General features: G+C 41.6%; 1 protein-coding gene across 1 annotated transcript in view; it reads left to right on the top strand.

Annotated features, from left to right (window-relative positions):
* The window catches only part of Fam160a1 (family with sequence similarity 160, member A1), a 172,462-nt gene that overhangs the window by 121,420 nt on the left and 24,080 nt on the right, over positions 1–26,962 (top strand). The window contains exons 6-8 of the mRNA XM_013029759.1: positions 1,627–1,785; positions 3,898–3,984; positions 22,831–22,998. Coding sequence (XP_012885213.1) covers positions 1,627–1,785; positions 3,898–3,984; positions 22,831–22,998 — 414 coding nt within the window. The remainder of the gene's footprint in view (positions 1–1,626; positions 1,786–3,897; positions 3,985–22,830; positions 22,999–26,962) is intronic.

Below are 26,962 nucleotides of genomic sequence, written 5' to 3' on the forward strand. Positions count from 1 at the left end.
TCTGCACTTTTCTTACTCCTAGAGGGTACCATCCTTTCTTTAAGTTTTTGAACAGTCTGTTTCCTCTGCTGGTACTGTTAATCCCCTATACTCTTTTTCTGTCTCTGACTCCTGTTTATTGTTTAGTAGGTTAGGCATCACTTTTTGTGTGTGTGTGTGTGTGTGTGTTTTTGCTGGTCCTGGGGCTTGAACTCTGGGCCTGGGCACTGTCCTTGAGCTCCTTTTGCTCAAGGCTAGCATTCTGCCACTTGAGCCACAGTGCCACTTCTGGCTTTTTCTGTGATTCATTGGAGATAAGAGTCTCACAGATTTTCCTGCCCGGTTGGCTTTGAACCAAGATCCTCAGATCTCAGACTTCTCAGTAGTTAGGATTACAGGCGTGAGCTATCAGTGCCCAGCCAGACATCACTTTTAAGGCTATTCCCACTGCCCCCTCTCTCCAAGCCTGTCTCAAGAGCTTTATGTCCACCCACATGTGTGTATTCTACTGTGTGTTCTGAACATTTACAACACTAGAGCCTTTGCCACTCATCTCATAAGACAATGAGTATGTCAGTATTTCTTTTCTGGGCCTCCCCCTTTGTGTTTTCTGGAATGTGCTCATCCTGTTTGAGCTCACCTTGGCCTCAGATCTGTGTTAGAATGTTGCCTTGTGTAGCTAACTCCCTTGTGTCCAGTCAGTGTTGTTCCCACTCCTTCTGTGTATGTATCTGCTGAATCAGGATGACTGAAGTGCTGCTAAGGCTCCCCTCCCTACTCAGGTGGGGGGGGCCCAGTTCTGTGAAATCTATGGTTTTCCTTGATCTTATGCTCTACAAGATAAAATCAGCAAGCATTGGCATTAAGGGTTTCTCTATTAGAGGCATCATCCTTCTCTTAATGACCACACTGGCTAACTGGATAATTGGGTTATCTTTCTTAAGTGGAGTAGTAAACCCCAGGAATTTGGATTATAACCGGTTGTGTTGGTTGGATTGCCCTGATAGCCACTTTATGTGTGAGGCTTATGTATTTTCTGCTCTTTTCCTCCTGCTGATGCTTCAGCGGGCCCCACTAGCTCTGTTTGAATGCAGTTACCACATCTAACTGACCTCCACTACCCAGTTCTTTCTAATCGTAAACATGCACAGATCAGCCATGACTTTAAACTCGCAAGGAATTACAAGTCTCTTTCTTATTAAGCTCTTCTGGTCCCTATTTGTCCTGGTACATCTTAACTCAAGGCTGCTTTATAGATGAGGGTATTTGCACAAAAATATGTCTCTGTACTTGCATTCAGTGTACTGTACTTTCCCCAGTTGTTTATGACTAGGTCTGTTTCTGGTAGTTCTTGGGTTCAGGGTGGGGTTTTACTCATCTTGTGTCTACCCTTTTTACTCACCCCACTCCAGTCCAGCATGGCACCTGGCACACATGTGCCACCTCATCACTTGGTGAGGAGTCGTCCGATCCCCTGGGATGGCTCTCCCCTCCCCTCTCCCCTCTCCCCTGGTGATGACTTCCTTCCTTCCTGATAAGTTTCTCATGCTTTTAACTCCTCACACTCGAAGGCTAGTCTTTGGACCAGCAGTGGGTATCACTTGTGAGCTGTTGGGAAGGACTGAATGTTTCTATTTGTGAACGCAGGTGCTTGCAACTGGGCTCAGCGGGCTCTACTCTTCTCTGCCGACAAAACTGGAAGAGAAGGGTGAGGAGTGGCACTGCCTTCTGAAGGACGACTGGCTGCTGCTGCCGTCGCTTGTGCAATTCATGAACTCCCTAGAGTTCTGCAATGCAGTCATCCAGGTAAACCACGAACCCCCTTTCTCCAACTGCCCCCTGCCCCACCCTGGGGCAGCCAGAGCAGAGCCTAGAACCTATTGTACTTGTAGATAGTTAGATAAGTTTACCAGAAGCCATCCAGTGCCCTCCAAAGAGTGAAAACGTTAGTTTGTAGATTTCTGGGAAATTTCAGTTGAGGAAAAAAAAAAACCGAGAAGATTTTATCTTCTCTATAAAAAGTGTTAATTCTGTTTTGATTATCCACTTAACCATCAAAAATAAGTTCAGTGCCTGACTTATTAAATAGATATTTTTAGGCTTTTAAGTACTCCAAATTATAACACTTTTACTTCAAGGTCTTCTAGGGAGTCAACAAAGGAAAACACTTTATTTTGCTTAATGGTGCATACTACATAAAGAATATTGTTATCCCAATTGAATTGGGAAGAAGTTAACCATCTTCTTAGCAACACGAATTAAATTTACTTTGAAATTGGCCTGCTTTAGGGGAAAAGAAAATAGTCACTGAACTTCTGTATATTTGGCTTCGTGATTCAATTTCTACCTCCAGATTTCGTGTTTTCAATAAAAATGAAATTTTACATATGTTTAAGGATGTAGTGGGCTTTCATCAAAAAACGTTTTATACAGCAAAATATACCTTAATATTGGATTTATTAAGAAATCAGTTTTATTTTATGGTGATTTTAGGGTGAAAAATGTTAGCTATAATCTATTTATCTACCAAATAAAGAAATAGCTACTGTAAGAAAGTGCATGTAAATTACTTTAGTTCCCATTGCATTTTTATTGCTTAGTCAGAGGAGGTTTTATTTATATAAAAGATAAATGGATTACATTTTAAATTATTTTTCCTTTACTATTGCAGTCTATCAGCATTTTCTTGTGGAAGTGGGAGAATAAAAACGATGGCAGTACTATTAGTTCCTCTCCAGGTCTACAGAGAGAGATTAGCAGTAATTTAAGCATCTAGCCACATTCCCGAGAAATTGCTTTTTATTTTATTGTTTAACTATTGCTTTCTTTAAAAGAAAAGTAAAGTTAATGGACATGATGAAGAACAGGGAGTTATATTTTGAAATTGAAGCCATATAATTCTTTTTTTCTTTTGGTGGTACTAGGGTTTTAACCCAGGGCTCTGTGCTTTTGTAGCAAGTACTCTCCTACTTGAGGAATATCCAGAGCCCTTTTTGCTTTTCTTATTTTTTGGTTAGGGTCTTATTTTTATGGTTTTTGTTGGCCTGGGGCCAACCTGGGACCTTAATCATCTTAACCTACCCCTCCTGTGTATCTGGGACTATGGATGTGAACCATTATTCCAACTTATTGGTTAAGATGGGGTTTTGACAACTTTTCTCCTGGGGCTGTCCTCAAACTGCAATCCTCCCTAAATACTACTCTCTGCTTTTGAACATTGTTTTTTAAGAAAATGCTTTCTAAATCCCTCCCAAATATCAGGAAATGTATCTTAAAACTGAGAAATCTTTTCTGCTAGCAAATAAGTACATTTAGTTGCCAACTTTGACAATTCTTTTAAAAAATAATCAGTGATAAAGCTGGGTGGTGGTGGCTCACTTCTGTCATCCTAACTATTCAGGAGGCTGAGATCTGAGGATTGCGGTTCAGAGCCAGCCCAAGCAGGAAAGTCCATTAGACTCTTAGCACTAATGAACTACCAAAAAGCTGTGAGTGGAGCTGGCTCAAGTTGTAGAGTGCTATCCTTGGGCAAAAAGAATATAAGAACCAATACAAAAAAAAAACAAATAAAAAATTAGTAATAAGATGGGACCTAGAAAGGAAATCAGGGCAAAAAATTATACTCATATTAACCTTTTTTTATGAGTCCTTATACATGTTTGGTCTACTTACTGTCTTCTTCTTCAAACAAACTCACTATAATTAGCATTTTCCCCTGAATTTGGATCCATGCTGTTCATACTAAATAAATCATTTGAAAAAAAAATCATGTAGCAGTAGGAGATCTGAATTATTCTTTAATTACCAAATAAATGGCCCCAAATTAGATTTTCTCTTTGAATTCTAGATGTAAAGAGAATCATTTAAGAAAGCTGGGAGGTTGTACTGACTTTTCTGTGACTTCTCGATTTGTCCTAGGTGGCACACCCCTTGATCCGAAATCAGCTTGTCAATTACATTTACAATGGATTCTTGGTACCAGTCTTGGCTCCTGCCCTCCACAAGGTCAGTGATTGTCTGATGTCATCTTTTGTCTGTTCCTATTACAACCAGGGAAACTGAGGAAAGTGAACCCAACATGACTGACTCCATGGTAGCTCTAACCTTTGATTTCATTTCTCATTCAATATTTACTTTGGGGGAGACTATGGAAGGCATTATTGGGAATTGAACTCAAGGCCTCTTGCTTGAGCCATGCCTTCAGCCCTTTTTGCTTTAAGTTAGGGTTCTTATCCCTTTCTGCTCTGGCTGGCCTCCAAGGGTGCTTATCCTGCCTCTGCCTCCTTTGTACCTGGGGTTACAGGCATGAGCCACTGTTCCCCTTTCCCATCCGTACTTAACATACCACACATGAATTGTGAAGTTAGCCACCATGTAAGTTGGTGGTATATGGTTGGTATAGTAGAATATGGCCTTGTGAATGTCAGTAAGGCAGTCAGTGTAAAGGATACTGGCAGGGAGTCTCTGGCTCTGGCGCCTGCTCCAGTTCCTGGGTGGAGCTGCTGGAGGTGCTCTACTAAGCTGCCCTATAGGGCAACATCTGTCTTCTGTGGATGTAGATAGGTCAGGGGACCACAGTGCTTTGGCTTTGCCACCTCCTTAATGGACACGATTTTCTATTATGACAATTCTGTGACAGCAAAACTTAAAAGTGAAGCCAAGTGAAAGTCCCAATCAAAGGTTGGATGTCTCATTAGCACATTCTGAATTCTTGATGACTCACGTCCTGGGTAATAAGTCAACTGCTGTCTTTGTCATTGTGTGCTGCTAAGACACCATGGACAAAGAATGCTGATTTAAGCAGTCTTTCTGTCTCTCTCCTCTCCCTCTCTCTCCCTCCCTTCCTAGTTCCCTCTCTCTCCCTCTCTCTTCTTTTTCTCTCCCTCCCTCTTTCAGTTTGACTTTCTTGCTACCTCTGGTAGGGAGAGAAGCAAGGAACACCTCTGGGTTGCTTTGGTGAAATGCTCATGTTTCTACATACTGAGGTCTCATTTTCACTGTCTAAGTGTAATCCATTCATAGCAATGCGGAAGCCACAAAGTGCGCTCTGGGAGTTGTCTAGTTTCAAGCACAGGTCTTCATGGAGGATGCTTCTTCCTCCCAGCCTTCTCCCTGTTTTATGAAAGCAGGGTCCTGGTTTTCCAAAGTAAACAAGATGCTCGGTCTGGCTAGGAGTTTTCTGTTGTATAGGTTCAAGAGTTAACCTTGGATGTGGTTTAAACATCAAAACACTGGGATTCCCAAGTTATTTTAGTAGTTTCTGGGGGCACAAAAAAGATCAAGTGTGTGGGTATTAGATTCATCTTGGAAAATGTAAGGCAAACCTTTGCATTTATCTCTGGACATGCAGAATGCATAGTGAGTATTGATTGTACTGCTTGGGGTGGGGTGAGTGTCCTGCACTGAACATCCAGTCTCTGAGTGGAGGGGCCCCCTCTAGAGGACAGTAGCTGAGTGTCAGGATCCATTGATTGTACTGGACTTTCACTCTCTTCCCTATTGGCCTCCAACATAGAACAATTATTATAATAGTGATAGCTACTGTGATTACTGTTTTTCAGAATAACTATGTTACAGTAGCATACTTTAATGTTACAGATAGTAAGGACAACTCACTTTTTTGTTGTTGTTGGTTGTGGGGCTTGAACTCTGGGCCTGGGCGCTGTCCCTCAGCTCTTCAGCTCAAGGCAAGAGTGCTCTACCACTTGAGCTACAGTGCCACTTCCGGTTTTCTAGTGGTTTATTAGAGATAGGAGTCTCATGCTCTTTCCTGCCCAGGCTGACTTTGAACCACAATCTTCAGATCTTAGCCTCCTGAGTAGCTAGGATTACAGGCGTGAGCCACCAGCACCCGGCAGGACAACTCTTTTTTAACTGTTAATTCTAAAGATGAGGTAGAGAGGGGTTACAGTTACCCAAGTCGGTTAATGAGTACATTTCTTTTTGGACAATGTCACCCATTCCCTTGTTCTCTCCCAGGTTTTCCCTCTCATCCTCATCTCCAAGTTGGATAGTTTATTTTAAACATAGTGTCTAGTGAGCACCACTGATGCATTTGTTTACCCTTGAGGACAACTCTTTTTATATATGAACAGTGCTCTGTGTAATGTTTTGGTACATGAATAAGTTGTATAATGTTTAAGTCAGGGTAAACATACTTGGCTTCTCAAACATGTATCATTTGCTTATGTTGAAAACTTTTTATTCTTTTTTTCCCTTTTATTTGTATGTGTACCTGTTCTAGGGCTTGAACTCAGGGCCTCAAAGCTGGTCTATACTTGAACTACCACCTTAACTTCTTGCTTTTTGCTAGTTAATTGGAGATAAGAATCTTATAGACTTTCCTGCTTGGGCTGACTTTGAACCCAGATTACTGTATCTTAGCCTCCTGAATAGCTAGTATTACAAACATTAGCTACTAGCACTCAGCTCCTTGAAGCCTTTGACATTGAATTACATTTCTACTTTTTTTTTTTTTTGTCCATTGTGGGTCTTGAACTCTGGGCCTGGGTGCTGTCCCTCAGCTCTTCAGCTCAAGGCTAACACGCTACCACTTGAGCCACAGCACCACTTCTGGTTTTCTGGTGGTTAATTGGAGATAAGAGTCTCATAGACTTTCCTGCCCAAGCTGGCTTTGAACTACAATCCTCATATCGCAGCCTTCTGAGTAGCTAGGATTACAGGCGTGAGCCACCAGGGCCTGGTTGAATTACAGTGCTATTATCTGTGGTCACCCCTCCATGCTGGAACACTCCACAGTCCCTTGCTCTGATTTCGCTGTAGCTGAGCAGTGGGCAGCCCTGCTTGGGAAGGTTCTGAAAGGGTTCCCTGGATTTTGTGAGATGAAAAATGTTCTGGAGATCGGTTGCACAGCAATTTGAATTGCACTGTTTGCACATTAAGTACAGTGGTGCACATGTGTAATCCTAGCACTCCGAAGGCTGAGGTAGGAGTATTACAAATTGGGCTTCATAACAAAACTTTTTCTCAAAACAAAAACAAAAACCCACAGTGGTTAGGACGATGCATTGTATGTTGTGTGAATTTTACCATTTTTTAAAAAGGAATAGTTTGTACATTTTTCAAAGGTTGTTTAAAAAAGAAACCACAAGGGGCTGGGAAGGTAGCTCAGCGGTAGAGTGCATGCCTTGCAAGCATGAGGCCCTGGGTTCAATTCCTCAGCACCACATAAACAAAAAAAGCCGGAAGTGGCGCTGTGGCTCCAGTGGTAGAGCACTAGTCTTGAGCTGAAGAGCTGAGGGACAGCGCCCAGACCCAGAGTTCAGGCCCATGACTGGCAAAAAACAAAACAAAACAAAAAACCACAAGCTCCCCACCCCCACTCCTGCCCCCCACAAATACTAAAATATTTTGCTCACTGAATCTTCATGGAAAAACTCTGCCAGCTCCTGCTGGAGAGGCAACATTGTATTCTGTAATGTCCAAAGTGTTTGGAGTGTTAAGAGTAGAAGGAAGCTCCCAAAGTAGATGCAAGATGGCCTTGTGAAAGGATTGGTGAGGACTTTTGTTCCCTGTATGATCAGGTAAGAACAGGTGAGGCAGGCCGACTGACTGACTGGTGGTAGGTTGGAAGACTGTCTAGGTGTGTTGATAGGGCTCTGGGTTGGTTGGGAGACCAGTGGATGGCTGACAGTAGCAGCCAAAAATGGTTCCAGTACTTGCCTCAACTCTCGGATGAGAAAGAAGCTTGGAAGATGTTTGGAGGGTTAAGAGGGTTGTGGAAATCATACCCTGGCTCAGTCATGCTGTTTCAAAGTACCTATGTTGATTTCAGTGCTGTGGGCTGCTTTGGCTCCTTTCTTTAGAGTTGTTAGGAAAGTGGGCAGAAGTTTGGGGAGTCTGTGGTAGGCAGAAGCACTGGGAGGCACTTGATGGGTGGAGGGGAGGGTTTTCATATACATCTTTCTTCAAGCATCTCAAAGCCATAGCGGTGTCTACTGTGACCTCAGAGAAAGCCTGTGCCTCTGAGGTTTTTGCAAGAGCAGCAAGCTGTGTCTCACTTGGTAAATTATTCCATGCAAGTGTGACTGGAAAAACAGAAGGGAAAAAAAATCTATCAGAAAACCTTATTTTTCCACTTTCTCCTGTGTGCTGAAACCGTGCTTGAACAACATACACATGAAGAATAATTCCAGACATTTCCTTAAGGGCATGTGTGTTGGATTCGTACAAGCTACCGCGGAACCCATTTGTTGTACAGCCTTGTGTATTCCAAACACACACATACATATTCATGATCGGCACCCTGTGGGCCCCATAATTCATGGCTTATTGACTTAAGTTGATGGATGGAGGATTTGGGGGCACTTGAGAAGGCACGTTAGAAATTTTGAGAGGCTGGGTGCAGCCAGTTGTCTGCTTGCCAACAGTGTATATGCAGGTGGGCAGGCCAGGACGCCTTTGCAGCCAGGTTTGGCTTTCACTGGCAATGCATGTTTTGGATTTTTATGTCCAGTGCAAATCATGAGTGAAGATTTTAAGAGCAATTAAGAAGCATCTTCACATTATCACTATTATAAAATATTAATGGTCCACAATTGAGTGTTGAGGTTACAGCCATGTTGAGGCGCGAGCAGAGTGGCCTCAGCGTCAGCCTCTGAGCCCTCTCTCCTTCCCTACTCACGCGTCTCTTGTCTGGGAGTTGGAAGTGAGGGTTAGGGATAGAAGGAGGAGAGGAGGGACCTGTCTTCCTGCTGGTTCTTCGGGCAGACTTCCTTTTGCAGTTTTGGATGTGTGCCACGTCTCTGCTGCCATCTGGGTCACTTTTTGATGCAAAACACTTTGATGATACGGATCTGGTTTCCAACCATGTTCACTGACAAAGTTGTTCCTTTCTGTGGGAAATGCAGAGAACACTAGAATCCAAAGTATAGAATTTGGGGTGGCATCTGGGCTTTGGAATTTTTAAAATTTGGTGGTCCCAGTAGGTACTTTGTGTTTTTCAATAAATAGAAAATGTCTTGGTTTTTTTTTTTTTTTTTTTTTTTGCTTTTCTGTTGTTGTTGATAGTCATTGTCATAGAGTGTGAACTCAGGGTTTAAGTTCAAGGCCAGAAATTTTTTACTCAAGACTAGTGCTCTACCACTTTGAACCACAGCTCCATTTCCAGTTTTCTGGTAGTTAATTTGGGCTGGTTTTGAATCATAGTCCTCAGAGCTCAGCTTCCTGAGTAGCTAGGATTGATTATAGGCCTGAGCCACTAGTGCCTGGCTGAAAAATCTCAGTTTTTAAGAAGGTATAGATTTCATGGAACATATCTTTTGTCTTCCTACCAAATCTAAATGGAGAAAGTTAAACGAAGTTAGACACATAGCATGCTATGGACACTTGTAGAGTTTTAATACTGAATATAATTCTGAAGATGATCTGGTCCCAGGTCCTCACACTTGAGACCAAGGCATCAAGTATCAGAGAGGATAAATGACTTGTTCTTGCTTACATAGCTGATTACTGGACAGTCTTGAGCCAGATGCAGATCTTCATTAGGGTCTCTTTCCATGAGTCCTTTTGAGCTAAATCATAGGTCGAATGATAACTTACATGTGAGAGTTTTAATGCCTCAGCTCCCAAAACAGAGTTTGCATTTGTGCAAGATAGAAGGGTTCATGGGAGAGCAGGCCCTGGGCAGTGCAGGTTTTGCTTAATGTGCCGACATTAATTTTTTAATGGCCTTTCCTCTAGGTGAGACTATTCGAAAAGGGTAGCTTGCACCATCTAGTGGATCTAAGAAAAGGCTCTGAGGTTTAATTTTTGGTGGCCCTCTTTCGAAGAGAGGAAACATTATTCTGATTTAAGGCATCAGCAAATACTTGAGTAGAAACCTTTGCTTGTGTCTTGAGGTGATCTTAGCAGCCTGGAATGAAGGAGGGGTCACTGCACCTCACAGTGGGGAAAACAAGGGGCATTGTTGACCTCACTTCTTCCCCTCCTGGTAGTGCTGGAAGGAGGCAAGGGTTATACTTTAGCCCCGTTTTCTCTTCCAGTACTTGGTGGTTGGAGTCTTTCACTCATTAAGCTAAACATTAGCTCTTCTCTAATGGGCTTTCCCATTATAGTTGGGTAACAGCCAAATCCTATAATTCTGAACATTCCTCTAGTGCTCATTTGGACAATTAGCTTATTGAAGAATGTACAATATTCTACTATCCTGTTGGATAAATGAAGTTCTTGGAAGTTTCCAAATGAGTCCTTTGTTTTCCTTCATTTGAGATATTCAGTCTTTTTCACAAGCTCTGGGGAAATACATCATGTGGCAGGTGGTATACATAGACAAGTCTAGGTCTGGATAACATGAAGACTGAATAGGCAGCACAGGGTGTGGCATCTCAGCACTGATTTATTCATAACTTTTTGTGCCTAAGTTTTCTTTGAAAGATGTTTGGTCATTATCATATGCTGCTCAGCGAAACAAACAAACCCTAGGTTTTTAGAGCACTTTTGTTCACCTATGAGAAATACCTTAAATGGTAGCACAGTACCTGCGTGGTTTAGATGCTTCCTGGTCATTGCAGGAGGCATAGGGGTCACCCAGTGATGCCCAACTCTACCCCTGGTGTGTCTTCTTTATCTGACCCAGGAGCATGGGTATCTGTAACTAGCCCCCTGAGGAACCCACACATGGAAGCAGAGTTGAGAACCATTGCTACAAACTACCCTTCAAAATGTAAGAACTGTGATGTGTTGTGATTTGGTAGCAAGGTTCTCATTGTGTCTAATTGCCTCCTCCATTATATATCCCAGAGGTGCTGGTGAAGTGCATCCTGGGCCCGGCCCAGGGCTGAGAGATGTGAGATATGAGGGCCAAGGTTGTGCTTTTGAGAGTGGTGGCTTAAAGTATGATTATTATTGTCCTTACCTGACAGCACTGATTGGCTATTGTTGGCTCTTGTACCAGTGACTATAGGAAAATGGGTATCTCACACACACAAAAAACTACTTTTGTTGGCTTAATAATGTATTTCTCCTCTCTCTATGGCTTCAGTGAATTCTTTGGAGAAGCATCCTAATCTGTCACCTGGAACGGACTTCACTAGCATAATTTTTTTTTAAGTAGCTGACTTGCTTGGAGGAGGTTGTCCATTGCACAAGGGCATGCTGTGGAAGGTACAAACTGGAGGGATGAGTTCACATTTGTCTCCCTGCCTTTGTGCCCTAGCAAGGGGCTGGGTTCACCCACAGGAAGGGGGAAACTACAGAAAGCACTTTCTGTTCTGGCAAAGCTAACTAGTCCATGGGCTTGTAGGGAAGGGACTGACTTTTCTAAGTTGCCAGAGTGTCCTATGTGGGCTGGAATAGGCACAGAGGCAGCCTAGAAGAGGACCTAAACATTTGACCCTAGACACTGGAGATTTCTTTATCCTTCCTAGTGCAGCTCTTCTCCCCTAACTTTGAAATTGTAGAGGTTGGATGACAAAACTGTGGCCCTTTTGCATAGTTGTGGAGTATGAAAATAAGTACATCAGAGCTCCTCATCTCTCTCTGTAGGGCCTCATGCCACTTTTCTCCCATTGTAAGAAAGGAAATTAGTGTTATAAATGAAGATTCCATTTGGTTCTGATTTGAAATGCAAAATTAGATTTCCTTTTTAAATTTCAATAAGTGCATGAGGGAGGTAATGCTAGACCAAAGGATTTGCTTCTTAAGCATCAGAATTATGAAAAGATAAAGAAGGCCCCACCCTCCCTTACACAGAGAAATACGGGAATAAATAAATGTCTCACACAAAACACCACCTTATCTAAGGAGGCCAGGTGGTGTTCGCCCTGTAAACAAATGCAGAGAAGGAGGAAAATCTAGTCTGAAATTTGGTGTGAATCTTTTATTCTTTCCCTGCACTCTCCTAGGAGAACATTAAAAATTGATCAGCAACAAATGCCCTGCAAGTTTATCTTCAAGTAGTTGTAAGGAAAAAAAAACACAACAAAAAAAAACAAGGAAAAACAGGGCAGGAGTTTGGCTTATTTATCTTACTTTCCTGCTAGTTTTCTCTTGCCCCACAGTGACTTTTAAAGCAATACTCTCTCATCTTCAGTCTGACTTGCATTCTGAGGAGATGCCTTTCCATGATTACCCAGTGCTGGATGATGAGCAGGTTTGGGGATAACAGAGAAAAAATGAACAGAATGACTAGCATTACTGAATTTGTTCTGGCAGACACTGTCTTCCCATTGTGTTGAGGTCTTTGTATCACTTACGGAAAATAAGCTGGGAGTGAAATGTCTTTTGTCATCAGAACTTGTTTTTGTTATAGTTGGTATCTAGGAAAATTGGTCTAAATATACAATTCCCCTCTGAAATGCATCCAAACAATGTGTTTGGCCCAGGAGGCAGATTGAGTTGGGGGGGCACTTGGGAGTAAGGGAAGGGGTGCAGGCATTGAATAACACCTCCTACAGCGGTTCTCACCCACATCATTCCAGGTTGGGCCTAGTCTAGGTAGAATTCAGTAGAGCTGTCTTACTACTCAGGAAGTGCAATACGGCAGCCCAAGGAGGATCCTTTTCTCCAGAGGATCACTTTTCCAAGTTGCAGTAATTTAAGAGCATGGCCTGAGTTAAGATCCATGTTTTCAATGAAGTGTTATAAACTATAAATGGAAAGTTTCCTCTGCTTCTGTGATATTAATCTACTTCCCTTGCTAAGTCATTCCCCACACAGACTGAAACACCACTGGGTTGTTTTTGTTGTTGTTGTTGTAAGAAAGCTACTGATTTCTATCTTAGTACATTGATTTATTGATTATACTTTGAATACCTCTCGGTGTCCTTTGAGAATTCACACTGGAAGTTAGGTGTACTTGTTTCTGCAGGAAAATTCGCCGTCTTGAAAGATAGATAAATGCATTAAGAAAACTGAGAAGGAGAGTTTACTTAGTCTAGAAAAGTGTATGCTGAAGAGGCTAAGACTTCCAGAAGAGGTAAGAGTTGAGTTTGGGGAGTTTGGAGATAATGTTTCTCTAGCACCATTTCTGAAGATGAGGGAAGGGCTAGATGAATGAAAAACAGCAGGTAAAATCTCCCTTTGTAATGTTTGTTTTCAATATAGTGGCCTGTACATCGCGTCATCACAATGGGTCAGCCTGCATCCTCATCCCTTTCCCTCCCCAAATTACAAAAATGTATATAGAAGATGCAGAACACTGGCATCAAATCCAGTGAAAACAGGGGTTATACCATTGGGGGAAAACCTACAATAGAAATAAAAGAATCACATAGTGCATTGTAAGTACATTAAAAACACTAGCAAGAAAGAAAGAAGAAGAAAAAAACCCCAAAACCTCTTGTGTCCCTGTCTTGGGTACATTTTGCTTAACATTATCTCATGTGGTCGTATCTACATGGCCTTTGACCTTCTCTGCCTGTCCTAGACATGTACTAGTCAAGGGAAACCAAGGGACCTAAGTTTCTTTGGGCCTGGCTTACTTCATTTAATATAATTTTTCCAAGTCTTTCCATTTCCTAACAAAAGAGGCAATGCCATTCTTTCTGATGGAGGCATAGAATTCCATTGTGTATGTATACCACATTTTCTTGATCCATTCATCTACTGGGGGCATCTGGGTTGGTTCCATATCTTAGCAATGGTAAATAATGCTGTGATAAACATGGTTGTGTTGTTAGCTTTGGTATGACTTTGTTTTGTGATCTTTTGGGTAAATGCCCCAAAGTGGGATTGCTGGGTCATAAGGGAGTTCTATGTAGGGCCTTTTGAGGAACCTCCATACTGCTTTCCAGAGTGGTTGAACAAGTTTTCACTCCCACCAACAATGCAATAGGGTTCTCTTTTGGCCACATCCCCTCCAGCATCTTTTATTACTAGATTTCTTGATTATGGCCATTCTAGTTGGGGTTAGGTGGAATCTTAGCGTTGTCTTGATTTGCATGTCTTTTATGGCTAGAGAGGTCGAGCATTTCTTCATGTGTCTGTTGGCCATTCTTATTTCCTCTTCAGAGAAATCTCTCTTTAAGTCTATAGCCCATTTGTTAATTGGGCAGTTGTTTCTTTTTTTTTTTTTTTGTCCGTCATGGGTCTTGAACTCTGGGCCTGGGCTCTTCAGCTCAAGGCGAGCGCTCTACCACTTGAGCTACAGCGCCACTTCCGGTTTTCTAGTGGTTTATTGGAGATAGGAGTCTCACGGTCTTTCCTGCCCGGGCTGGCTTTGAACCGCGATTCTCAGATCTCAGCCTCCTGAGTAGCTAGGATTACAGGCGTGAGCCACCGGCACCAGGCTGGGCAGTTGTTTCTTTGGGGATTTGTTGTTGGAGGATTTAGTTTTTTGAGTTCTAAGTATATTTTAGATATGAGACCCTTGTCGTTGTATGGCTAGTGAAGATCTTCTCCCTGTCCATGGACTTTCTGTTGGTCTTGCTAGCTATGTCCTTTGCCTTGCAGAAGCTCTGCAGTTTCATGCAATCCCATTTGTCCACCTTTTCTTTGATTTGTTGTGCTTCTGGGTCTCTCTTAAGAAAATTTCAGCCTGTGCCAAGGAGCCCTAGAGTTTCTCCTGTTCCTTCCTGTAATGTTTTCATGGAGTCTGCTTTTATTTCGAGGTCTCTGGTCCATTTGGAGTTGATTCTGGTGCAGGGTGATATATAAGGATCTAGTTTTAGTTTTCTACAAGTGTTTAACCAATTTTGCCAGCACCATTTACTGAAAAGGCTGTCTTTCTTCCATTCTATTTCTTTAGCTCCCCTGTCAAAGATTAGGTGGCTATAGGTCTGTGGGTTCATTTCTAGGTCTTCAGTCCTATTCCATTGGTCCTCAGGTCTGTTCTTGTGCCAGTACCACGCTGTTTTGATTACTATGACTTTGTGGTAGAGTTTGAAATTGGAATTCATATTCCTCCAGTGCTATTCTTTCTACTAAGGATTGTTTTTGCTCTTCGGGGTCTTTTATTGTTCTATATTGAAAACGAACATTACAATGTAGGGGGGGGTGGGACGAGTTGGGAGGCGGGGATGGAAGTGATGGTGGGGGAAAATAAAGAGGAGGTAACAGTGCTAACTATGAGATGTACTCATTCCCCTACTCATGTAACTGTAACCCCTCTGTACAACATTTTCACAATAAAAAAATGTTAAAAAAAATCTCCCTTTGACGGGGAGTGCTTTCTTCTGATGTGGATCATTGTGAGCTTTGAGCTCTGTCTGAGCTGGGTGGCTAATGCACATCTATAGTCTGTGTCTTGGCTGCTCAGCTTTGGACCCCTATCCTTTGTACTCCTGTTTCCCTGCCTGATGGTGACTCTGTGAGTTCACCCTCTGTGCCTCCTGTAAGGATCTATTCTGCATGGTCATCTGGATGCTTACAGAATTCCTTAAGTACACTGTGGGTGCTCAGGAACTAGTCCCTGACTTGCTTTTTCTTTTTAAGTCATTTTTGTGGTGCAGTCTAGAAGTTTGAATCTATAAGGAAGTATCTTTCTAGAACAATTAGTAAATTGGAAAGGAAAGAATTAAATGATCGTTGAAATACTCATGTAATATTTGATTGTGATTTAGAAAACCTTCAAATTTTAATGTTACTTCTGGCTTCAGAGTATTGCTCTGAAATCCTTCCTATTTGGAGTATTTCTATTGGATAAAAGTCAAATGAAATGGATCATATACTGAATTGCACTCTGATAGATTATGTTGTAATTAAGTTATTGGGCACAAATTATGCATACATAATATAGGACAGGAAATTGTAGACATAGCCATTTACTGAATACTCCAGAGATGAGTGGTTTATGATGGCAGGAAGAGAAAGCACTGGTGCCAGGAGTGCAAAGGCCCTTCAACTTGACCACGCCTAGTTGCAGCCTTGGACATGAGGCCTTTTTTTTTTTTTTGGCAATGACAGCTTTATTTTTGCTTTTGAATATTGTTCAGTTGGTCCTGTGAGATTAGAGTGAGGGTTAAATGCATAATGTTGGCAAATGCAGAAGAAAACATACCTTAGCGATTCTTAGTGTCTGTTCTTACTCTAGCCTGTCCTAGGACACACTTATTAGACCATCTACTGTGACAACTCAGCATTCCCTGAAGGAAATGAGGAGAGGAGAAGTGCAAATAGGAAGGTCCATTTTCTCTATGGACTGTTATTCTTCTCATTTCTCACTCTACCTCCCAAATAGGTACAGACCAGGCACGTTTTGGTTTTGTGTATGCATGTATGGTACTAGAGCTTGAATTCAGGGTTTTGTGTTCTTACTTGGATTTTTTTTTTTTTTGGTCAGTTCTGGGGCTTGAACTCAGGGTTTGTCTTTGGGCATTTTTACTCAAGGCTAGTACTCCTCGTTGAGCCACAGCTCCATTTCTGGCTTTTTGTGGTTAATTAGAGGTAAGACTCTCCTAGACTTTCTTGCCCAGGCTGGCTTTGAACCGCAATCCTCAGACCTCAACCTCCTGAACAGCTAGGATTATGAGCATGAGCCACCAGCGCCTTACCATATTGTTTTTATATCATCAATATCACTTATAATACTCTCTCCCCTTCCCCCAAATCAGAAAATAATGGTAGTTGTCCCTTCCTCAGTCCCTTTGGTTTGAGATTCATGCCATTATCTTTATTTATTGTCTCTAATTTAAAAAAATTACTGTAAAAGTGATGTACAGAGGGGTTACAGTCACATAAGTCAGATAATGAGTATATTTCTTTTTGAACAGTGTCATCCCCTCCCTCATTTTCTCCCAGTTCCCCCCGCACACAAGTTGTGTAGTTCATTTCCAACATAGTGTCTGTTCTGTCTATACTTTGGAAGATAATAGAGTGCCCCCATTTTACAGAGGAGGAAACAGGCTCAGAGAGATTAAATAACACAGTCAAGGTCACACAAGTAAAAATTACATTAGAATTAGAACTTGAGTTTGTCTAGCTGCGTGCCTGTGTTCTTTCTGAAAGAAAGAAAGCTTGGTAAAGGTGTTCCATGAGAACAGGGTTGGCTCATGTACCTCTAGTTGGAGTCGGTTTCAGAGTGTTAAGAGCAGGCTTGGGGGAGTAGCCTCAGCAAAGATATTGCCTGACCTCAGAAGTGCCACCATTGCCTGAGCAGGACAAGTGGCACTGCCCTCTGGAGTGTGTCTCTGCTGCCTGGTCCACTCTTGGCAAACCTCAGTCCACTTTCTGTTGGGTAGACAGAGAAGCACACACCAGTCAGGGCTGGAAGGAGCCTGACAAGTGGCTTGCTTTCAGACAGAACAAGTCTATTCTACTTATATAAGTACTGTGTTACAGGTGCATGGAAGAAATACTGGGGAAATTTTGGCAGAGACAGGCTTTTATTTGAAATGTGTTTTCCTCAAACTATGTTCCCGAAGTCCTCACGTTAGCCACTAGTTTCATTTCTTCCTTCCTTATATATTTGGGGAATGTATAGCCAGTCTTTGTGACTTTGAATGTCACCTCCACCCACATCCACAGCCTGCTTCCTGCAGTGGCATCAATGTAGTGTGTGGCCTTGAGCTTGAGGAGCAGAAGGCAGGCATGAAGGGGGTCCTGGAGGGAAGGCACTCAGCTCGTCAACTGCAGTCTATTTTCAGCCTTTGAATAACTGAATGCTTTCTGTCTCACATTTTTGGCTGAAACAGTAGGGCTGTTTGTTGAGAATCAGGGTGTCTGTTCCTACCCTTCTGCACTTGAATGTTATTCTGGGTGGTGCCCTGTGTCCTTGGAGGGAAGAGGATTGTGCAGAACCCATCCTTGGCTGCCCATGGGTGATTTGCCTCCTGCTTGTTCACTGCCTCAGTGAGCAGACTTGCAACTAGACTTGAGTGAAAAGATCCTTTGATTCTTATTTCCTGTGATCTGGCCCCACCGTCCCATTCCCCCTCTGCTGCTTTAAGGGGGTCATATTCTCCTGAGACACATTGTTTTCTTCCTCCGTGGAGCAGGTAGGTCCTAGACCTCACAGATGATCCACCAGAACCAGCTGTTACCTCTCTCCTTCAGGAAAAGCCAAAGAAAGAAATCTTCTAACTTAAAGAAGGTGCCACAGTCACCTGACCCCTGCCTGTCCCCTACCTGAGTGGCAGAAGATAGGATCCATCTATTTGCTCCAAGGTGACTGATTACTGAAAACCCTGAAGAGACCCCCAAAATATAAAACAAACAAAACAAACAAAAACAATTAACAGGTTGAAATTTTATTTTTTCAGGACACACATAAACTTGCCATCACAGGGAGGATTCTGATGCTAAATTAGATGCAAATAGAATCGCCCACCTGGAGCTGATTACAGAAAGGTCAGGGTGTCTATATGCTCAATTTCACTCCTACACATCAAGTTAATGGGCTGCCATGATTGTGGGCATGATGGCTCTGTTGTATTCCAGCCTTCATTTTTTTTTAATATAGTTTTGACTTTATGGTAAAGTGCAATGTGACAAATGCTGTCACCTCCTCCACCCACTGCCTTTTTAAAAAAAGCAAACAAACTGTCCATTTGGTCTATTTCTGTGAAGCTTGAAATTCTAATAGAAAAGTACACTTTTGGAGCTCTTAGGTGAAGAAGGAATAGGCAACTAAATGAAAATTCAGTTGCTTTCCTGCTCACTAAAGTCACCTCACTTTGTGTCCTTCTTCCAGGCCAGACCCTGCTGTGGTAGAGACTGGAGGATGGGGAGCGGGTGACTAGAACCAGTGGGTGACAGATATTATAGGAGATTGGGAATTGTGCTGCTACATGCTTGTTTCTGGTATTCTGGACTGCTTATCACAGTCAGAAATGTGTTTCATACATTTGAATATATATATTTACTAGCATACATATATGATATATGTACAACAGAGTATGTATCCCTAAGTTTCACAGCATAGTATTTGTGCTTGTTACATGCAGAAGACACTAACATTTTCTATTTGAATCTGGTCTAAACCATTAGTGAACCAGTAAATTGAATTCATTTACTCTTTCTTCAGTCTCAAAAGTCCAGTTTAAGGGATTGGTGTAGGCTCTGACATGAATAAGGGCCAGGCAATGGTAGAGGAAGGTGAAGAAAGATTTATTTCCAAGTAGGAACTAAATGGGATTTGACAGCAATAAAAATCAAGTACTGTATATGAGATAGGACTCCATTCTAGAACTTGGGCTGGAAAGCTAGCTTAAAACAGAGTGCCTTAGCAGATGTGTCCCCAGGGTTTCAATTGCCCTCATCCAGTCAAGGGTAATTATTTGTTTGTGGAAACTGAGCTTTCTTTAGGCTACTGCAGTCATGTGGTCCACCTTTACTAAGAAATAACACTGCCTGACTATACTATTTTTAAACACCAGTACTGTATAAGATAGAATACTGCAATGGGGCCTCACTGACTACTTCCATTAGTGTGTCTGTTTAAGTTTGTAGCTTCTTGCCGTTCTTTACAGAACGAGGTAAGTAAATATTGATAGCCATCTATAAGAGAATTATAGCTGGCTGCCTTTCCTCTCTGGAACATGGAGAGTTGGCTCCTTTCCTGCTTTGCTGTATTACTTTGGGGCATTAGTGGAAGACTCCATTTTGCATTCCTCACAGCAGAGCATCTTTCCTCTAGTGGTTTATCGTTAGCTTTCAAGTAATCACACTTAGGCTCTGGTCTCAGCCTGGCTAAGGAGGTTGCCTATGTGGGGGGATTAGAAGAAGTTTCTGAAAGTACGGTGATAGGGCAGAGAAAGATTTTCTGGGATAAAAGGCTTCTGGAGGCTCTGAGTGTCTGATGGGATGAAGGGAAAGAAGAGAAAGGGAGGAACCATCTTCCTGGTTGGGGTATTAACATTAGGTAAGTATGACCTCAGTTTATAAAGAGTTTGCAACCTTGATACTTAATGGAATTGGTTTTTTCCTTAATATTTATTATGTGCTATATAAATACTGCCTTTTCAAGTCCTTTCTAAAATCTCTTGCACTTATTAATGATATCTTTGCTTTCTAAAAAGAAAATCTTTTCACTTATCCAAAGGAAGAGTAGTAAACAAAAGATGCTAAATGCTTCATTCCTCTCAGCCCCCAAGGCTGAGACTCATATTCTACAGTTAACACAGTTAACATACTGCTTTGCTTTTGAGCTGATTAAGGGCAGTTTAACTTAAGAGGGGAAATGACATGGGCGGGGGGAGGGAGAACCAGAGGTCAGCTGTGCACAGTGAAGTTGAAAATGTGATGTTAAAGAAGCTATAATACATGGCCCATTGGCAGCCATTACACTGCAGTATTTTCTTTTTATTTTTCTGGTGCTGGTTCTGGAACTTGAACTCAGGATTTAGGCACTGTCCCTTAGCTTTTTTTTTTTTTCAGAGATAGCACTCTACCACTTGAGCCACAGCTCTACTTCCAGCTTTTTGGTGGTTAATTAGAGATAAGAGTCACAGACTTTCCTGCCTGGGCTGGCTTTGAACTGTGATCCTCTGATCTCAGCTTCCCAAGTAGCTAGGATTACAGGCATAAGCAACCAGTACCCAGTTTATGGTACTTTTATCTGTCAATCAAGATTGTTAGGAAATTAGACTTTGAATTACTTTCCACTAAGTTTTGCTAAATAATCCTAAGGTTGTAGTAGTCAAATGACCATAAACTAATACTTAGGTACAGCATTGGTGGTACATGTCTGTAATTCAGCCCTGGGAAGGTTGAGGCAAGAGAACTAAGTTTGAGGCTAGTCAGGGGCACATAGAAAGAGCTTGTCTTCAAAAAACAAAAGTTGGGGGCTGGGAATGTGGCTTAGTGGTAGAGTGCTTGCCTAGCATGCATGAAGCCCTCTGGGTTCGACTCCTCAGTACCACCCAAACAGAAAGAGCCGGAAGTGGTGCTGTGGCTCAAGTCATAGAGTTCTAGCCTTGAGCACAGAAAGGCTCAGGGACAGTGCCCAGGCCCTGAGTTCAAGCTCCAGGACTGACAAAACAACAATAACAAAGGTTGGATATGTAACTCAGTACCCTGGTTTCTATCCTTGGCACTAAAAAAAAAAAAAAAATGGTGGTGTAAGAGGGAAAGAAAGAGAAAAGACAAGACAAGAAGAAAAGGGGGGAGAGGGAAAAAGAGGAGAGGGAAAGAAGGAAAGAGAAACATCCTCACTTTTCTAAGGCTTGAGGATAGATACAGAGGATAGGAAAGGCTAAAAGTTAAGCTCAGCTCTGGCAGCTGTCAGTCAGTAGATGATGGAGGGTTGCTCTCATTCACGTGTGCCAGGCTCTTTACATTGCATTGGGCTCCTGAAGTGTGTGTTGTGGGACACCCTAGGAGGTGCCATGCATCAGGGACTAGAGAACACCAGGGAGCCTGAGGATGGAGCAGCTTGTTTCAGGGCGGGGGACTCTGAAGCCTGTGAGAAGCACTCTTCTCAGTGTAATTGATTTGTCCAGTGTTGAAACTCACCTGTTTCCCTTGCTGTACTTGGGCCACAGAGAGCCCTTGAAAGCGGCCAGATGACTGTGTGGTGTGCTGAGTGTTTGGGGAGTGTTCATAGATTCGGAAAGAGTGGTCTAACAAGTATAAAGAAAACAGACTGCTGACTTGGTAATATCGTATCCACCTAGACTTATCTATTCACAACACAGCTGAGCACCAAGAACTTAAAAAAAGTAATTTAAGCCGCCAAAATAGATGCTGCCAAGCCTTTATTCACAGATGCATCCACTCAGGGCCTATCCACACTTATCTAGCAGATCTGGACATCTGGTTTCTAAACTGATCTGTGGGTTTTGAAAGCTGAAAATTAAAAGGGGAAGAGGAATGCAGTCTAAAAGGAATGGCACAGTAATGGTACAATAAAGTGACAGCCAACACTTTTAATGGAGGAAGAAAGAAGATGGAGAGCCAGAAAGGAGGAGCTCTAGTTACTGAAAACATTGCCATCTTGTTTCATTTAGAATCAGGTGCATTGAATTCCCAGCAGGGATTTCTAGGGTGTGGGGTTGGAATCTGAAAGGTTTAACTATTGCTTTGATGATCTTATATATTCCAGGGTGGGTGGAACACTTGATGACTCTGATGATGATCCCTAGTCATCAAGATGAGATACTACATTTATGTCTAGCAGAACAAAAAAAAATGCACAGACTAGCTCTTAAAATGTTCCCAATCAGAATGTTTAAGGCTCACATTTTAATGCCATGAGCATCAGATCTTTATCTCTTTGAAACACTTGGCTGTTCAGAGTCTTAGTCACTCAGAGATTGACGTGTTACAACATGGGAACAGCATATAGGTAGAAAATATTAATTTGTATTGTGAAAAAATCACAGTCACTTTATTAAGCAGTAAGTTCTTCTACCATTTTAAAATGGCTCTTTATGTATATTGCTCAGCTGTAAAACTTGACTTTCTGCTCTCCAGTAACACATCTGAACATCTGTACGCATCGTGTCTGTACCTCTTCTTTGCAATTTATTATATTATTTCATTTGTTAAAGCTCATCTTCCTGAGTATAAAATATATCCTCATCTTCCTAGTTCTTAGTACATGGCAGGGATCCCAATAAATGTTTAGTGAATGACTAATAATTGAACAAGTTATACAAAGCTTTCTAATTAATCCATTACTACCATGCAGATACTTTTATACAATCCCCCTCTCCAGTTTTGATTATACACTAAAATCTTTATGGTATTTGAACTACATTTGATGATTAGCATTGTTAGAACACTTGAATCACTTCCTTTGCCTTTGCTTTTTTGTCCTCACTAGTAGAATTAAAGGATGGAAGCAAAACGAGCCATTATGGCATAGGAGCAGGCTATGAACTTCTGATGAGTAATTTTTGTGGCAGGTATGCCCTGGATGGGGTCATTGTGACAAGGCTAGGGGCCCTGGGGACACAAGCATGGCAACATGGAGAAGGGGCTCACCTGTACTCACTCTCTTGTGGGTCCCAGGTGACTGTGGAGGAGGTCATGACCACCACCGCATACCTGGACCTCTTCCTGCGCAGCATCTCAGAGCCCGCACTGCTAGAGATCTTCCTGCGCTTCATCCTGCTGCACCAGCATGAGAACGTGCACATCCTGGACACGCTCACCAGCCGGATCAACACCCCGTTCCGGGTAAGGCAAGCTCCAGAGGAAGAGCATTGCAACTCACCATCCATGGGTTTGTTTGGGAAACTGGATCATCTCTATTCTTCTTACTTTTCTTGTTTTTTTCTCCTTTCTTTTTTCTTTCTGCAGCCATTAACTTCTTTCTGTTTGGGTAGAGATGAAGTATGTCATTTTCATGTTTTGGAGTCCTGTCAGGGAGGTGGCAGGCACTGCCACCTTTGATAGGAAGGACATTTTTCCTCCCCTGGCCCTCTCTTCTGTGCAACAAGCAGAACTCATTTCCAGCAGGGCAGAACTGTGTTAGGTGCAGGTAGAGAAAGAAAAACAGTATATCAGCTTCAGTTGTTGGCGGTTATATTTATGCCCATGTGTTCTGAAGTGGAAGGCTGGGAAATTATGAGTTGATGTGCTGGTCACTTAGTTGGGAGTTCTGTTTTGAAAAATCCTCTTAACACCACTAGTGCCACTCTCATATCCACACTCCCTACCAAAAGCAATCCCTATTGTAATAAAAAGTATTCTTTTAAAGGCAAGAATAACAACATACCTTTGAATTTATTGTATATATACTGTAATATATTTAACCTAATAAGAGCATAAAGAGGGAGAACAGGAGAATAGTAGAAACAGTTCCATGTTTCACTGGAAATAATTTAGCATAAACCTGATAAGTTTAGAATCTGATAAGTTAAATATTGGGAGCAACTGCTAAAGAAATTACTGAAGAAATATAATCAGGAGCTAGATACATGGTGATATGCGCCTATAGTCCTAGCACTTGGGAGACTGAAACAGTAGACTCAAAAGAATAGCAAGAATGGTACAGCACGACCCAGTCTCAACTGGAAATGTAGCTTAGTGATAGGGTGCTTGCCTAGCATGCATGAAGCCCTGCGTTCAATTCCTCAGTACCACATAAAGAAAAAAAGCCAGAGGTGACACTATGGCTCAGTGGTAGAGTACTAGCCTTGAGCAAAAGAAGCTCAGGGACAGTGCCCAGGACTGACCAAAGAAAAACAAAACAAAAAAACCCAGTCTCGAAAGAAAAAGAGGCATGATAGGAGTGATAGTTACTTGATACTCTGTCTAACCAGAGCAGTGATGCCCATTCTTCTCAAGTGTCTATGGTGCGTTCTCCAAGAGAGACAGGGGATACAGCAGACCTAATGAACTTGAAAGGATCAAGATCACACAATGTATGTTCTATGGTTACAGTGGATTTAAGGGTTGAAATGAAAAGCTATTGATAGGAATTTGGGAAATCCGCAAATAGAAATTAAATAACACATTCCTAAGTAATTAGTAGGTCAAACAAGAAATCATCAGGAAAATGTGAATCTACTTTGATATACTACAACACTAATGAGCCTTTGAGGATATTGTACGAGGTAAAGAAAGCCAGTCACACAAGCATGAGCTGCTTGAACCCACTCATCAGAGTAGTTCATCTAAAGTAGTTAAGCTTGTAGGAGCAGAGTGGAATGGTTGTTTCCAGGGGCTGGCTGGTAAAGATAATGAGGAGTGAGTATTCAGTTAGTTTTGCTATAACTGTGTTACAGATCTGTTGCATGACAATGTGAATATATTTAGCCCTATTAAATTGTGCTTTTAAAACTCATTGAGAAATTAAATTTCATATTATGTTTATCACAATTTTTAAAACAGAATAATTACAATTACTGCTTCACAGAATCTTCCAAATACAGAATAGGAAGGAACACACTCTAGTTCAGTTTATGAGCTCAGGGTGAGTCTAAAACCAGACAAAGATAGTAGAAGGAAGGAAAAAAATCACTGTGGACTAATATTTATTATAAATAAAGGTACATAAATTCTCACTAGTGAATAGAATTTAGAATATATGAAAACAATTATACTCTGATCAGATGAGAGTTAGCAAACTAGAATTACAAAGTTGGCTTAAAGTCTAAAATCAGCTAATATACTACATCATAGCAATAGGATAAAGGAAAAAATTATCTTTATCTGAGAAGGTATAGAAAATGGTAAGCATATCAACAAACAAAGAGAAGAGGGAACTTCTTCAACTCAATATCTAACATCTCTGAAAAACTCAGAGCTAATGTTCAAAACTATTCCCCTAAAAATGAATAAGGTAAGAATGTCTGTACTCAACAGTTATATTCAATATAGTACTTGAAGTTCTAGTCAGGAAAATTAAGTAAGAAAATAAAATCATTCAGATAAGAAGAAAAACAATCTGCATTTGTGTATGATGAGATGTGTAATACAAAAAACTAAGGCGGAGTACATTGAAAACTATTAGAACTCACAATGAGTTCAATGAGGTTGCAACATGTAAGATTAATGTAAAAAATCAATGAAATTTCTATACAATAGCAGTAAGTAATCCAAAAATTAAGTTAAGCAGATGATACTATTTATAATAGCATTAAAAGAATAAAATATTTAGGAAGAAATGAAGTCCCAATATTGTTAATATAAGAATACTCTCCAAATTGATCTGGAGATTTAAAGCATCCTTGTCTTTTCTGTCCTCTCGCTGAAATTCATAAGCTGATTCCAAAATTCATATGGAAAAGTCAGAAGAGTTAGAATTCTTTTTTGGGGGGGGGGTCCGATCGTGGGGTCTCAACTCTGGGCCTGGGCGCTGTCCCTCAGCTCTTTAGCTCAAGGCTAGCGCTCTACCACTTGAGCCACAGCGCCACTTCCGGCTTTTTTCTTTGCTTATGTGGTGCTGAGGACTCGAACTCAGGGCCTCAGGCATGCAAGGCAAGCGCTCTACCATGAGCCACCTTCCCAGCCCAGAGCTAGAATTCTTAAGTCATACCGCATACATATTTACTCCAGATGGGTCAAAGACCTGAATGTATGGGCAAAAACTATAAAACTCTTAAAATAACAACAACAACAACATAGGACTCAATCTTGTGGCCTGATGATAGTTTTCTAAGATACGACACCAAAATCATGATCAGCAAAAGAAAAAGCAGGTGCATTGAACATCAATCAGAAAAATGATACACTTTTGTTTTTCCATGAATACCATCAACAAATTGAAAAGGTTACCCACAAAAGGATAGGAGAATTTTTTTGAATCATGTATCTGATAAGGTACTTTTTTACATAGAACAAAGAACTCCATTATAAAAAGATATAATTGAGGGGCTGGGAAGGTGGCTCAGTGGTAGAGCACTTGCCTTGCATGCCTGAGGCCCTGGGTTCGATTCCTCAGCACCACATAAGCAAAAAGAAAAAAGGCGGAAGTGGTGCTGTGGCTCAAGTGGTAGAGCGCTAGCCTTGAGCTGAAGAGCTGAGGGACAGCACCCAGGCCCAGAGTTCAGGCCCCACGACCGGACCGCCCCCCCAAAAAAAAAAGATATAATTGAGCCCCCTCCCCACTTCACAGTGATTTGTAGGATTCCTGGTAATAGGTAAGAAGGATACCTAACTGAGATTGGACAGAGGAGGTTTTGAATGGTAATATTGTGAGGAAGGATAGAAATATTTCTAAGAGGTGTTGATACCTAACCTAAGTCCTTGAGAATAAGTAAGAGGTGCATTTTGAAGAGATGGGAGAAGGAATTCCAGGTAAAGGAACAGCACATACAATGACTTGGAATTGGTGGATATTCTGCTTCTGACTAACTACAGGTATACGACTTTCCTTGAACAAAAGAGATGTGTCAGGGTAGGTCAAGTACAGCTATTTCTTTACCACACCATTATGGATTTCATTGACTGGATTTGAAGCCCATCCTGTTCCAAGACAAGCTAGTACTTACTCTCCTGTACGAAGAATGAGAGCCTAAATTACTTAAATGGACTGGAAGATTGATGAACTCTTACTCTCAAAAGAGTACAATGGTTTTATAACATACCTTTGGGTATCACCACTATTTGAAGTTTGTTTTTTCCTTTTGAAAATCAGAAATTGAAAGAATTTGTGGTTTTTTAAAAATGAACTTCTTTGAGAAGTACATTATCA

The sequence above is a fragment of the Dipodomys ordii genome, unplaced genomic scaffold (genome assembly GCF_000151885.1).
Source record: "Dipodomys ordii isolate 6190 unplaced genomic scaffold, Dord_2.0 Scaffold122, whole genome shotgun sequence".
In the NCBI taxonomy this organism is placed as follows: Eukaryota; Metazoa; Chordata; class Mammalia; order Rodentia; family Heteromyidae; genus Dipodomys; species Dipodomys ordii.